General features: G+C 61.9%; 1 protein-coding gene and 1 pseudogene across 1 annotated transcript; both read right to left on the reverse strand.

Annotated features, from left to right (window-relative positions):
* Window positions 1-1,988: 1,988 nt before the first annotated feature.
* LOC127021706 (PHD finger protein 7-like) lies at window positions 1,989-5,267 on the reverse strand. Its single transcript, XM_050904904.1, has 11 exons — window positions 5,258-5,267; window positions 4,836-4,927; window positions 4,642-4,743; window positions 4,237-4,361; window positions 3,993-4,155; window positions 3,800-3,906; window positions 3,470-3,583; window positions 3,199-3,317; window positions 2,958-3,015; window positions 2,456-2,708; window positions 1,989-2,189 (listed from the first exon to the last, which is right to left on the reverse strand). The coding sequence occupies exons 1-11, from the start codon at window positions 5,265-5,267 to the stop codon at window positions 1,989-1,991; spliced, it is 1,344 nt and encodes a 447-aa protein (XP_050760861.1).
* Window positions 5,268-8,630: 3,363 nt separating this feature from the next.
* Window positions 8,631-11,943, reverse strand: LOC127021707 (PHD finger protein 7-like; annotated as a pseudogene).
* Between the last annotated feature and the right edge of the window lie 2,882 nt (window positions 11,944-14,825).

Raw genomic sequence — 14,825 nt, forward strand, 5'->3', positions numbered from 1 at the left:
TTACCATTTGATCATCGCTTAACCATTAATAAAGCCCTTTTAGTTAACCCCACAACGATGACTTCTCTGAATAATTCACCTGCGACACCAGGACAAAAACCAGACGGAGTCTCAGGCACAAGCGGAGTAGGAAAAAAGGAATGCGAAATCCAGTATTGGCAAATCCAGGTCCAAAATGCAATTCAGGACCAAGACAGAAACCTGAAACCCCAGAAGCCCTTCTACAATACTAGCTGGCTGACACTGCTGAGAGTGACTAGAGGCTTCCCAGGCTGCCTCCTTCAGCTCCTGCTTTTAGAGCGTCCTCAGCCATCCTCTTCTACCAGCCACCTTCCAAGCCAAACTCTGGTGCTCAGGGTTTCCCTCTCACCAGGCTTTCTGAGATTTCGCTCGGCCTTCCGACGCCAGGGCATTACAGAGCTCCGTTAGCGAGATGCCGACAGAGGTGAACGGTGCCAGGGAACAAGCACCTCGGTTCAGAGGGAGGCTGCGCATGACCACAGCTCTTGGGCCAGCTCCATTCGAGCTCCGTTGCTCGGCAGTGCCTCGGAGCTCACGTCGCAATCCCCCTGAAGAGCACTACCTGTCCTGGCCATGTCTAGACCTCACGTCTTCCCAATCACGGCAGTCAAGAAGAGAAGGACAAAGCGCTGCCACCGAGTTCTCTCTTGGACCCTCTATACCTCCTTTCCTTCCTCATTGCCTCTTGGTTGGCAGAAAAGCCCATCAGGTCTCCCGGGTTCCCCTGCCTTCCTCCGAGAGGACAGCTGCTCCCTCCTGGAATGCAGCACCTTCCAGGCTGCATTAAGGCCTAGCAGGAAGGCGCCTAATGCACACACCGTAAGACCGCCTGTAGTTTGCCTGAAGAGCAGAGGGTTGTTCAAATCCGTACAGCCACCCCACGGGATTTCCTGCGCGCTTTGGTCACCGTTATTCTTTGATTCAGCCTTCCAGCTCTCCGCCAGCTTCCACAGAGCTGCTCAGCAGTCGCTCTGCAACCAAGTCTTTTCTCCTTCCGGCACTAGAAAGGTACTTGCTGGTCTCCAACAGGAGGGAAATCCTTTTGGATGACTGGTACTTGCTGGTCTCCAACAGGAGGGAAATCCTTTCAGATGACTGATGCTTCCCAGGCCCCTTGTTCCCCTCCCGTAGAGCCCATGTGATTTTTTGCTCTAAAGGGCGTATGACGGGACTCAGGCCCTCAGTAACAGGTACTGCTCTGACTCTCCTGAACTCTGTGGAGTCAATTCCTTACCAGGTGTTTGCAAGCTCTATTGAAAAGGATTTCTTGGCTTACAGTGCAAGAAGGAAGCCTTCAGCTGGTACAGCAGCAATCGTGTTGGGGAACAGGACCCGGAACTGGGGAGCGGGGAATGCCCTTTGGCTACTGCACAAACACAGTCTACAGAAATCTTCATGTCACAAATATAGACGTGACACTGAACTGAACTTGTAAAGAAAGTAGCTTTGCCCCTTTGCCACAGTTCTCCCTAACCGAGGCAACGAGGATAGGCAATTGGTTATAGCCTTGTCCAGAAGGAAACAGAGTTGAAGCGCGTCCAAAGTCGCTGGGGCCGTGGCGGGTGATTTTGGGGGGCGAGCCGCAAGGGCCATGCCCGGTGGGCGGGCGCAGCCCACATTGCCGGGAGACGGGCGGTGGCGCCGGCTGGGCCGTGCCGGGCCACCCTCCGGGCCGTCCCGGGGGGCAGGGGCAGAGACCCCCGGTGCCGGGGGTGGGTGTGAACTTCCCCGGGGAAACTGAGCAGGCTGCGGGGCCAGCGAGGCCCGAAGCACACGGCCGTGGCGCTGGGCAGCCGGTCAAGGCCGGCCCGCAAGGAGGGAGGTCTGGGGAAGGTGCTGCCGACCCCTGGGGAGAAGACAACCCTATGGGCCCAGCCCCTAACGCTGCCCCTCGAGAAAGGGACGGGAGGAGGAGGAAGCCGACAAATGAGCAAGGAATCTGCCAGTGCAGAGATTAACGGCCAACTTTATTGTGCCGGTGGAGGGGGATCAGGGCCAGCACTCGGGGACGGCGCACGGCTGGTCCCGCGGCGGCGCCCGGGCCGGCTGTAGGGATCTGGGGCCCGACGTCGCAACCGGGAGCGATTTCGCATGCGGTCGGGCCCAGGGGGGCTGGAGCTTCTGCCACTCTCAAGCACTGGAGAGCCACAGGAGGCCCCCGATGGCAGCTGGCTGCCAGTGCTGGGGCTGCTGGCCCCGGGTGCTGGGGAGCCGTGGGACGGCCCCAGCTCTGCCGCGCTGGGGGTGCTGCTCTCAGCACTTGGTGCTGGCGCGCGGCTGCTCTCACGGCGTCTTCTGGGCCGGCTGTAGGGATTTTGGGCCCGACGTTGCAAGCGGGAGCGGTCTCGCGCCCGCTCGGCCCAGGGCGGGTGGAGCGGAGGCTGCCCTGAAGTGCTGGAGAGCTGCAGGAGGACCCTGATGGCAGCTGGCTGGCGGTGCTGGGGCTGCTGGTCTCCGGTGCCGGGGAGCCGTGGGACGGACCCAGCACCGCCTGGCTGGGGGTGCTGCTCTCAGCACTTGGTGCTGGCAGGCGGCTGCTCTCACGGCATCTTCTGGGCCGGCTGTAGGGATTTGGGGCCCGACGTTGCAACCGGGAGTGATTTCGCATGCGGTCGGGCCCAGGTGGGCTGGAGCAGCTGCTGCCCTCAAGCACTGGGGAGCTGTGGGATGGCCCCGATGCTGCCTGGCTACCGGTGCTGGGGCTGCTGGTTTCCAGTTCTAGGGAGCCGTGGGACGGCCCCGATGCCGCCATGCTGCCGGTGCTAGGGCTGCTGGTCTCTGGCGCTGGGGAGCCGTGGGACAGCCCCGATGCCGCCTGGCTGGCAGTGCTAGGGCTGCTGGACGCCGGTGCGGGAGATCCGAGAAGCTGCCCTGATGTCACCTGGCTGCCAGTGCTGGGGCTCCTGGTCTCCGGTGCCGGGGAGCTGTGGGCGGGCCCCGATCCTGACTGGATGGCAGTGCTGGGGCCGGCAAGCTCTGAGCTGGCACTGGAGGCTGTAAGGGGAAGCAGGAAGGTCAAGGGCACGGCCCCCAGGCCCGGGGCAGGATAGGTCAGAGCGGTGCCCCCAGCCCTCCTGGAGCAGAGAGGCTCTGCCAAGCCCACCCTGGGCACCCGCTGCCAGGCCTTGCCTGGCCCCTGGCCCCAGCCCAGGGCCACCCGGGCGCTTTGCCTCTTACCGGTACCCAGGCCAGCACAGCTGTCGCACTCCCAGCTGGCCGTGCTGTTCCTCAAGTAGGAGCAGCGTCTGTGGGTGCCCTCGGCAGCGCAGGAGCAGCACAGGAGCAGTTGCCAGGGCCTGGGGAGGCAAACGGGTTCATGGCTCTGAGGACAAAGTGACCGCAGCACAGGATTGTCCGGCAGAGCTCTTGTTCTCAGTCCTTCCGCTTCGAGCCCTCGGCGAGACAGAGATCGCGTGCGGAGCCCCGGGGTGCAGCTTTGGCAACTTACCCCTCTTCCTCTGCCCGCTCCCTGCCTCCTGGACAAAGGCACTCACTGGCATCGCAGCGGCTGTGCCTCTCGCCTAGTGCTGCATATGCATGCCCGCTCTCCCATGATGGCAGTCTGATGGAGAAAGGAGAACTGATGAGCCCCTGCTGCCCCGGCATAAGGCAGAGGCAGGGCGTCCCTGCTCTTCTCCCCCTGCCCTGTTTCCGACTGCCCTGTGAAGCTGAAGCCCAGACTCACGGGACAGCGGAGGGCCAGGACTGCTGGGCAGCCCCTGGCACGGCACAGCGCTTGCACCCCCCTGTCTTGTGAGCCGGGCAGAAGGACACCAACCTGAAGGGGATTCGGATCCCCACGGTGAGCATTTCCGGGAGAAATGCATCCCTGTCTCTGCAGAGGGGGCACTGGAAGCAGGAAATGCCAGCGCGCACAGCCTGTCCCTGCAGGAGAAACAGAAGGGGCATGAGTGAGGCCCCGGTGCTGCTGAGCGCCTGCCGTGCCCCGGGGGCGAGGCAACGGCTCCTACCTGGATGCAGCCCCTGTGGAACCAGGCGTGTTTGCACGCCGGGCACACCATGGTGCCGTAGGACTTTCTGTCCCCCACGAGGTCCAGGCAGATGAGGCAGGTGGTGTTCTCCTCCGGAGCCGCCTCCACTGCCTGCTCCGGGCGGTGCTCCCAGCAGAAGGACCTGGGGGGAAGAGGAAAGGGATGGCGAGGTGAGACCTGCTGGGTCCTTCCCCGGTGGTGGCGAGGAGGGCAGAGGAGGTACCTGTACTGATAAAGGAACTGGGTGACGCATCCACCCTCCACGGCACAGGGGAGATGGAAGCTGCGGTCGCAGCCCGTCTCCCGGCAGGTGATGGCGGCCCCGCTCTCGCCACAGACGAAGCAGTGCTGGAAAGAGCACAGCAGCCCCCATCAGCGGCAGCCTCAGGGCCTCCCCAGCCAGCCCCACGCCTCCGGGCAGGGCGCAGGATGTGGCCGCTGCTGGGTCACACCCCGCAGATGCGCCCGGCGGACGAGGCTCCTGTGCTGGAGCCTCTGTGGAGCTGCTGGGAGCCAGACTTCTGCCCCAGAGCTGGTTGGAAGGGCTGGGATTTCTTTCTTGGGGTCTGGGCTAAGCTCCCGCAAACCTCTCCTGGCACAGATCTCCCTGTTCTTGTCTGGTCCTCACCTTCTGCGCTGCCCGCTCGACTGTACGTCGAATATCCTCGGGGAGAAATCCCATGAGGCCTACTTCCTTGACCCGTTGCTGAAAAAGCTCGTTGGCAAAAAACTGCAGACGAGAAAAGACGAGGAGCTGATGAGGAGAGTGTGGCAGGGACTGCCTGTCGGAAAGCTGGAGGAGGGAGCCCCGGAGGAACTCACCAGGCAAAACACATGGACACAGAGCCCCTGCTTCTGCAGTTTGTGCCCGCAGATATCCGGGTCAGCCTCTGCCCGGCGACACAGCATGCATGCTGGAGGGGAGAGAGCAAATGCCAGCGGGAATGAGCACCTCTGCGGGGCCGGGGAAGGGTCCCTGAGGGATTGCCCCCAAGGGCTGCTCTGTCCCTGCCTAGCTGGCTGATGGGCAGGGCTGGAGGCCTTGGGGAGGAAGGGGCATGGCAGGCACGGGTGTCCCAGCAGGCGCCCAGTGCCCGGCCTGGGCCCCGCTTGCTGAGGAAAGGAGGGGCCCTGCCCCGGGGCTGTTGGGGAGCTCCTGCCTCCCCCTGCCACCGCTCTCGGCCCCACGCTGACCAGCCCGACAACCCCTCTGCTGTGCTGCGCGAGGGGTACTTTGCTCTCACCCTGCTCCATCGAGTCGGGGCCTTCTCCTTGCCAACTGACATGGCGCACGTCAACGGTGAGCGCTTGGAGAGTCCCTGTCCCAGCAGCGCCGGGGTGTCTCCTCCAAATGCTCCTCTGCTGACTCTGAGGGAGAAGCAGGACGCGGGTGAGGGAGAAGCGAGACGCGGGTGAGCTTGCAGCACAGGCCCAGAGCCCCGAGGCGTGGGGCCCCCCTCCTCCTCGGCAGCCCCGCGCAAGCCCTGTCCTTCCCCTGCTCTCTCCTCACCTCACCAGGTCGCACTGACGCACGGCCTGTGCCCAGCCTTTCTTTTTGTTGGCTTGGCCCCGCGGGTCACAGTGGCCACTGTGACATCAGCACCGCTGGCCTGCGTGCGCCCCAAATACGGGCAGGGACGCCCTCGGCCGCCTGCCACCCACTCTGAGACGCCCACCGCCTCGCAGGGGTGGGTGTGAAGTGCCGAGGCGGGGCCCGAGCCCTCGGCACCCACGTAACCGTTGCGGCTGCTCCTGCAGCAAGTGCAGAGTCAAATGCCGGGTCCCCCGGGCAGCCGTCGAGGGTGGCACTGGTGGCCCAAAGGTGCCCTTCAGGCAGTGCGACTCCAGGGCTCCAGCCCTGGCCAAGGGAAGTCTCGGCTCCTGCCCCCGGCACGGGGAGCGCTGCCAGCAGGTCGGGGAAGGTGAGCCTTCCTCTCTGCGCCGCACCGGGAGGGCTGCATCTGCAGTACTGCCTCCGGTTCTGGGCTCCCCGGTACAGGGGACAGCAGCGACCTTTGAGCCTGGCCTGGGCTCGCACATCCCATCCGCTCAGCCGCGGTGGGTGGCCGGGGCACAGCACAGGACCTCAGGACGGCACCTAACTGGCGCAGGTGGCCCAACACCTTTCTCCTGAACTCCTTAGCGCTTTGGTGATGTGCTGCCTCTGGAACAAAAAGCAGCGGGACCGCAAGCTGGGGACTCCCGGCGGAAGTGGCCTTTTTCCATGGCAATAAACTGCCCTGCAGAGTCAGTGTGAGCCTTTCCTTGGTGGGGCAGGGAACTGCAAGTGGCTGTGGGGCAGCTTTGGAGGCGGTGGGTGGGAGTGTTGATCTGTTTGAGGGTAGAAAGGCTCTACAGAGGGATCCGGACAGGCTGGGTCGATGGGCCGAGGGTTGTCAAGCCTTGGAACAGGCTGCCCGGGCAAGTGGTTGAGTCACCATCCCTGGAGGTATTTGAAAGACGTGTAGACGTGGCGCTTAGGGACACGGTTTGGTGGTGGACTTGGCAGTGTTGGGTTAACGGTTGGACTCGATGATCTTAGGGTCTTTTCCAACCTAAATGATGCTATGATTCTAATTACCATTCAATTATGGCTTTAATCACCATTTGATGACCATTTCATTTTCATTCGATCATCGATTACTTACCATTTGATCATCGCTTAACCATTAATAAAGCCCTTTTAGTTAACCCCACAACGATGACTTCTCTGAATAATTCACCTGCGACACCAGGACAAAAACCAGACGGAGTCTCAGGCACAAGCGGAGTAGGAAAAAAGGAATGCGAAATCCAGTATTGGCAAATCCAGGTCCAAAATGCAATTCAGGACCAAGACAGAAACCTGAAACCCCCAGAAGCCCTTCTACAATACTAGCTGGCTGACACTGCTGAGAGTGACTAGAGGCTTCCCAGGCTGCCTCCTTCAGCTCCTGCTTTTAGAGCGTCCTCAGCCATCCTCTTCTACCAGCCACCTTCCAAGCCAAACTCTGGTGCTCAGGGTTTCCCTCTCACCAGGCTTTCTGAGATTTCGCTCGGCCTTCCGACGCCAGGGCATTACAGAGCTCCGTTAGCGAGATGCCGACAGAGGTGAACGGTGCCAGGGAACAAGCACCTCGGTTCAGAGGGAGGCTGCGCATGACCACAGCTCTTGGGCCAGCTCCATTCGAGCTCCGTTGCTCGGCAGTGCCTCGGAGCTCACGTCGCAATCCCCCTGAAGAGCACTACCTGTCCTGGCCATGTCTAGACCTCACGTCTTCCCAATCACGGCAGTCAAGAAGAGAAGGACAAAGCGCTGCCACCGAGTTCTCTCTTGGACCCTCTATACCTCCTTTCCTTCCTCATTGCCTCTTGGTTGGCAGAAAAGCCCATCAGGTCTCCCGGGTTCCCCTGCCTTCCTCCGAGAGGACAGCTGCTCCCTCCTGGAATGCAGCACCTTCCAGGCTGCATTAAGGCCTAGCAGGAAGGCGCCTAATGCACACACCGTAAGACCGCCTGTAGTTTGCCTGAAGAGCAGAGGGTTGTTCAAATCCGTACAGCCACCCCACGGATTTCCTGCGCGCTTTGGTCACCGTTATTCTTTGATTCAGCCTTCCAGCTCTCCGCCAGCTTCCACAGAGCTGCTCAGCAGTCGCTCTGCAACCAAGTCTTTTCTCCTTCCGGCACTAGAAAGGTACTTGCTGGTCTCCAACAGGAGGGAAATCCTTTTGGATGACTGGTACTTGCTGGTCTCCAACAGGAGGGAAATCCTTTCAGATGACTGATGCTTCCCAGGCCCCTTGTTCCCCTCCCGTAGAGCCCATGTGATTTTTTGCTCTAAAGGGCGTATGACGGGACTCAGGCCCTCAGTAACAGGTACTGCTCTGACTCTCCTGAACTCTGTGGAGTCAATTCCTTACCAGGTGTTTGCAAGCTCTATTGAAAAGGATTTCTTGGCTTACAGTGCAAGAAGGAAGCCTTCAGCTGGTACAGCAGCAATCGTGTTGGGGAACAGGACCCGGAACTGGGGAGCGGGGAATGCCCTTTGGCTACTGCACAAACACAGTCTACAGAAATCTTCATGTCACAAATATAGACGTGACACTGAACTGAACTTGTAAAGAAAGTAGCTTTGCCCCTTTGCCACAGTTCTCCCTAACCGAGGCAACGAGGATAGGCAATTGGTTATAGCCTTGTCCAGAAGGAAACAGAGTTGAAGCGCGTCCAAAGTCGCTGGGGCCGTGGCGGGTGATTTTGGGGGCGAGCCGCAAGGGCCATGCCCGGTGGGCGGGCGCAGCCCACATTGCCGGGAGACGGGCGGTGGCGCCGGCTGGGCCGTGCCGGGCCACCCTCCGGGCCGTCCCGGGGGCAGGGGCAGAGACCCCGGTGCCGGGGGTGGGTGTGAACTTCCCCCGGGGAAACTGAGCAGGCTGCGGGGCCAGCGAGGCCCGAAGCACACGGCCGTGGCGCTGGGCAGCCGGTCAAGGCCGGCCCGCAAGGAGGGAGGTCTGGGGAAGGTGCTGCCGACCCCTGGGGAGAAGACAACCCTATGGGCCCAGCCCCTAACGCTGCCCCTCGAGAAAGGGACGGGAGGAGGAGGAAGCCGACAAATGAGCAAGGAATCTGCCAGTGCAGAGATTAACGGCCAACTTTATTGTGCCGGTGGAGGGGATCAGGGCCAGCACTCGGGGACGGCGCACGGCTGGTCCCGCGGCGGCGCCCGGGCCGGCTGTAGGGATCTGGGGCCCGACGTCGCAACCGGGAGCGATTTCGCATGCGGTCGGGCCAGGGGGGCTGGAGCTTCTGCCACTCTCAAGCACTGGAGAGCCACAGGAGGCCCCGATGGCAGCTGGCTGCCAGTGCTGGGGCTGCTGGCCCCGGTGCTGGGGAGCCGTGGGACGGCCCCAGCTCTGCCGCGCTGGGGGTGCTGCTCTCAGCACTTGGTGCTGGCGCGCGGCTGCTCTCACGGCGTCTTCTGGGCCGGCTGTAGGGATTTTGGGCCCGACGTTGCAAGCGGGAGCGGTCTCGCGCCCGCTCGGGCCCAGGGCGGTGGAGCGGAGGCTGCCCTGAAGTGCTGGAGAGCTGCAGGAGGACCCTGATGGCAGCTGGCTGGCGGTGCTGGGGCTGCTGGTCTCCGGTGCCGGGGAGCCGTGGGACGGACCCAGCACCGCCTGGCTGGGGTGCTGCTCTCAGCACTTGGTGCTGGCAGGCGGCTGCTCTCACGGCATCTTCTGGGCCGGCTGTAGGGATTTGGGGCCCGACGTTGCAACCGGGAGTGATTTCGCATGCGGTCGGGCCCAGGTGGGCTGGAGCAGCTGCTGCCCTCAAGCACTGGGGAGCTGTGGGATGGCCCGATGCTGCCTGGCTACCGGTGCTGGGGCTGCTGGTTTCCAGTTCAGGGAGCCGTGGGACGGCCCCGATGCCGCCATGCTGCCGGTGCTAGGGCTGCTGGTCTCTGGCGCTGGGGAGCCGTGGGACAGCCCCGATGCCGCCTGGCTGGCAGTGCTAGGGCTGCTGGACGCCGGTGCGGGAGATCCGAGAAGCTGCCCTGATGTCACCTGGCTGCCAGTGCTGGGGCTCCTGGTCTCCGGTGCCGGGGAGCTGTGGGCGGGCCCCGATCCTGACTGGATGGCAGTGCTGGGGCCGGCAAGCTCTGAGCTGGCACTGGAGGCTGTAAGGGGAAGCAGGAAGGTCAAGGGCACGGCCCCAGGCCCGGGGCAGGATAGGTCAGAGCGGTGCCCCCAGCCCTCCTGGAGCAGAGAGGCTCTGCCAAGCCCACCCTGGGCACCCGCTGCCAGGCCTTGCCTGGCCCCTGGCCCCAGCCCAGGGCCACCCGGGCGCTTTGCCTCTTACCGGTACCCAGGCCAGCACAGCTGTCGCACTCCCAGCTGGCCGTGCTGTTCCTCAAGTAGGAGCAGCGTCTGTGGGTGCCCTCGGCAGCGCAGGAGCAGCACAGGAGCAGTTGCCAGGGCCTGGGGAGGCAAACGGGTTCATGGCTCTGAGGACAAAGTGACCGCAGCACAGGATTGTCCGGCAGAGCTCTTGTTCTCAGTCCTTCCGCTTCGAGCCCTCGGCGAGACAGAGATCGCGTGCGGAGCCCCGGGTGCAGCTTTGGCAACTTACCCCTCTTCCTCTGCCCGCTCCCTGCCTCCTGGACAAAGGCACTCACTGGCATCGCAGCGGCTGTGCCTCTCGCCTAGTGCTGCATATGCATGCCCGCTCTCCCATGATGGCAGTCTGATGGAGAAAGGAGAACTGATGAGCCCCTGCTGCCCCGGCATAAGGCAGAGGCAGGGCGTCCCTGCTCTTCTCCCCCTGCCCTGTTTCCGACTGCCCTGTGAAGCTGAAGCCCAGACTCACGGGACAGCGGAGGGCCAGGACTGCTGGGCAGCCCCTGGCACGGCACAGCGCTTGCACCCCCTGTCTTGTGAGCCGGGCAGAAGGACACCAACCTGAAGGGATTCGGATCCCCACGGTGAGCATTTCCGGGAGAAATGCATCCCTGTCTCTGCAGAGGGGGCACTGGAAGCAAGAAATGCCAGCGCGCACAGCCTGTCCCTGCAGGAGAAACAGAAGGGGCATGAGTGAGGCCCCGGTGCTGCTGAGCGCCTGCCGTGCCCCGGGGGCGAGGCAACGGCTCCTACCTGGATGCAGCCCCTGTGGAACCAGGCGTGTTTGCACGCCGGGCACACCATGGTGCCGTAGGACTTTCTGTCCCCCACGAGGTCCAGGCAGATGAGGCAGGTGGTGTTCTCCTCCGGAGCCGCCTCCACTGCCTGCTCCGGGCGGTGCTCCCAGCAGAAGGACCTGGGGGGAAGAGGAAAGGGATGGGCGAGGTGAGACCTGCTGGGTCCTTCCCCGGTGGTGGCGAGGAGGGCAGAGGAGGTACCTGTACTGATAAAGGAACTGGGTGACGCATCCACCCTCCACGGCACAGGGGAGATGGAAGCTGCGGTCGCAGCCCGTCTCCCGGCAGGTGATGGCGGCCCCGCTCTCGCCACAGACGAAGCAGTGCTGGAAAGAGCACAGCAGCCCCCATCAGCGGCAGCCTCAGGGCCTCCCCAGCCAGCCCCACGCCTCCGGGCAGGGCGCAGGATGTGGCCGCTGCTGGGTCACACCCCGCAGATGCGCCCGGCGGACGAGGCTCCTGTGCTGGAGCCTCTGTGGAGCTGCTGGGAGCCAGACTTCTGCCCCAGAGCTGGTTGGAAGGGCTGGGATTTCTTTCTTGGGTCTGGGCTAAGCTCCCGCAAACCTCTCCTGGCACAGATCTCCCTGTTCTTGTCTGGTCCTCACCTTCTGCGCTGCCCGCTCGACTGTACGTCGAATATCCTCGGGGAGAAATCCCATGAGGCCTACTTCCTTGACCCGTTGCTGAAAAAGCTCGTTGGCAAAAAACTGCAGACGAGAAAGACGAGGAGCTGATGAGGAGAGTGTGGCAGGGACTGCCTGTCGGAAAGCTGGAGGAGGGAGCCCCGGAGGAACTCACCAGGCAAAACACATGGACACAGAGCCCCTGCTTCTGCAGTTTGTGCCCGCAGATATCCGGGTCAGCCTCTGCCCGGCGACACAGCATGCATGCTGGAGGGGAGAGAGCAAATGCCAGCGGGAATGAGCACCTCTGCGGGGCCGGGGGAAGGGTCCCTGAGGGATTGCCCCCAAGGGCTGCTCTGTCCCTGCCTAGCTGGCTGATGGGCAGGGCTGGAGGCCTTGGGGAGGAAGGGGGCATGGCAGGCACGGGTGTCCCAGCAGGCGCCCAGTGCCCGGCCTGGGCCCCGCTTGCTGAGGAAAGGAGGGGCCCTGCCCGGGGCTGTTGGGGAGCTCCTGCCTCCCCCTGCCACCGCTCTCGGCCCACGCTGACCAGCCCGACAACCCCTCTGCTGTGCTGCGCGAGGGGTACTTTGCTCTCACCCTGCTCCATCGAGTCGGGGGCCTTCTCCTTGCCAACTGACATGGCGCACGTCAACGGTGAGCGCTTGGAGAGTCCCTGTCCCAGCAGCGCCGGGGTGTCTCCTCCAAATGCTCCTCTGCTGACTCTGAGGAGAAGCAGGACGCGGGTGAGGGAGAAGCGAGACGCGGGTGAGCTTGCAGCACAGGCCCAGAGCCCCGAGGCGTGGGGCCCCCCTCCTCCTCGGCAGCCCCGCGCAAGCCCTGTCCTTCCCCTGCTCTCTCCTCACCTCACCAGGTCGCACTGACGCACGGCCTGTGCCCAGCCTTTCTTTTTGTTGGCTTGGCCCCGCGGGTCACAGTGGCCACTGTGACATCAGCACCGCTGGCCTGCGTGCGCCCCAAATACGGGCAGGGACGCCCTCGGCCGCCTGCCACCCACTCTGAGACGCCCACCGCCTCGCAGGGGTGGTGTGAAGTGCCGAGGCGGGGGCCCGAGCCCTCGGCACCCACGTAACCGTTGCGGCTGCTCCTGCAGCAAGTGCAGAGTCAAATGCCGGTCCCCGGGGCAGCCGTCGAGGGTGGCACTGGTGGCCCAAAGGTGCCCTTCAGGCAGTGCGACTCCAGGGCTCCAGCCCTGGCCAAGGGAAGTCTCGGCTCCTGCCCCCGGCACGGGGAGCGCTGCCAGCAGGTCGGGGAAGGTGAGCCTTCCTCTCTGCGCCGCACCGGGAGGGCTGCATCTGCAGTACTGCCTCCGGTTCTGGGCTCCCCGGTACAGGGGACAGCAGCGACCTTTGAGCCTGGCCTGGGCTCGCACATCCCATCCGCTCAGCCGCGGTGGTGGCCGGGGCACAGCACAGGACCTCAGGACGGCACCTAACTGGCGCAGGTGGCCCAACACCTTTCTCCTGAACTCCTTAGCGCTTTGGTGATGTGCTGCCTCTGGAACAAAAAGCAGCGGGACCGCAAGCTGGGGACTCCCGGCGGAAGTGGCCTTTTTCCATGGCAATAAACTGCCCTGCAGAGTCAGTGTGAGCCTTTCCTTGGTGGGGCAGGGAACTGCAAGTGGCTGTGGGGCAGCTTTGGAGGCGGTGGGTGGAGTGTTGATCTGTTTGAGGGTAGAAAGGCTCTACAGAGGGATCCGGACAGGCTGGGTCGATGGGCCGAGGGTTGTCAAGCCTTGGAACAGGCTGCCCGGGCAAGTGGTTGAGTCACCATCCCTGGAGGTATTTGAAAGACGTGTAGACGTGGCGCTTAGGGACACGGTTTGGTGGTGGACTTGGCAGTGTTGGGTTAACGGTTGGACTCGATGATCTTAGGGTCTTTTCCAACCTAAATGATGCTATGATTCTAATTACCATTCAATTATGGCTTTAATCACCATTTGATGACCATTTCATTTTCATTCGATCATCGATTACTTACCATTTGATCATCGCTTAACCATTAATAAAGCCCTTTTAGTTAACCCCACAACGATGACTTCTCTGAATAATTCACCTGCGACACCAGGACAAAAACCAGACGGAGTCTCAGGCACAAGCGGAGTAGGAAAAAAGGAATGCGAAATCCAGTATTGGCAAATCCAGGTCCAAAATGCAATTCAGGACCAAGACAGAAACCTGAAACCCCCAGAAGCCCTTCTACAATACTAGCTGGCTGACACTGCTGAGAGTGACTAGAGGCTTCCCAGGCTGCCTCCTTCAGCTCCTGCTTTTAGAGCGTCCTCAGCCATCCTCTTCTACCAGCCACCTTCCAAGCCAAACTCTGGTGCTCAGGGTTTCCCTCTCACCAGGCTTTCTGAGATTTCGCTCAGCCTTCCGACGCCAGGGCATTACAGAGCTCCGTTAGCGAGATGCCGACAGAGGTGAACGGTGCCAGGGAACAAGCACCTCGGTTCAGAGGGAGGCTGCGCATGACCACAGCTCTTGGGCCAGCTCCATTCGAGCTCCGTTGCTCGGCAGTGCCTCGGAGCTCACGTCGCAATCCCCCTGAAGAGCACTACCTGTCCTGGCCATGTCTAGACCTCACGTCTTCCCAATCACGGCAGTCAAGAAGAGAAGGACAAAGCGCTGCCACCGAGTTCTCTCTTGGACCCTCTATACCTCCTTTCCTTCCTCATTGCCTCTTGGTTGGCAGAAAAGCCCATCAGGTCTCCCGGGTTCCCCTGCCTTCCTCCGAGAGGACAGCTGCTCCCTCCTGGAATGCAGCACCTTCCAGGCTGCATTAAGGCCTAGCAGGAAGGCGCCTAATGCACACACCGTAAGACCGCCTGTAGTTTGCCTGAAGAGCAGAGGGTTGTTCAAATCCGTACAGCCACCCCACGGGATTTCCTGCGCGCTTTGGTCACCGTTATTCTTTGATTCAGCCTTCCAGCTCTCCGCCAGCTTCCACAGAGCTGCTCAGCAGTCGCTCTGCAACCAAGTCTTTTCTCCTTCCGGCACTAGAAAGGTACTTGCTGGTCTCCAACAGGAGGGAAATCCTTTTGGATGACTGGTACTTGCTGGTCTCCAACAGGAGGGAAATCCTTTCAGATGACTGATGCTTCCCAGGCCCCTTGTTCCCTCCCGTAGAGCCCATGTGATTTTTTGCTCTAAAGGGCGTATGACGGGACTCAGGCCCTCAGTAACAGGTACTGCTCTGACTCTCCTGAACTCTGTGGAGTCAATTCCTTACCAGGTGTTTGCAAGCTCTATTGAAAAGGATTTCTTGGCTTACAGTGCAAGAAGGAAGCCTTCAGCTGGTACAGCAGCAATCGTGTTGGGGAACAGGACCCGGAACTGGGGAGCGGGAATGCCCTTTGGCTACTGCACAAACACAGTCTACAGAAATCTTCATGTCACAAATATAGACGTGACACTGAACTGAACTTGTAAAGAAAAGTAGCTTTGCCCCTTTGCCACAGTTCTCCCTAACCGAGGCAACGAGGATAGGCAATTGGTTATAGCC

This window comes from Gymnogyps californianus, chromosome 13 (assembly GCF_018139145.2).
Source record: "Gymnogyps californianus isolate 813 chromosome 13, ASM1813914v2, whole genome shotgun sequence".
Classification (NCBI taxonomy): Eukaryota; Metazoa; Chordata; class Aves; order Accipitriformes; family Cathartidae; genus Gymnogyps; species Gymnogyps californianus.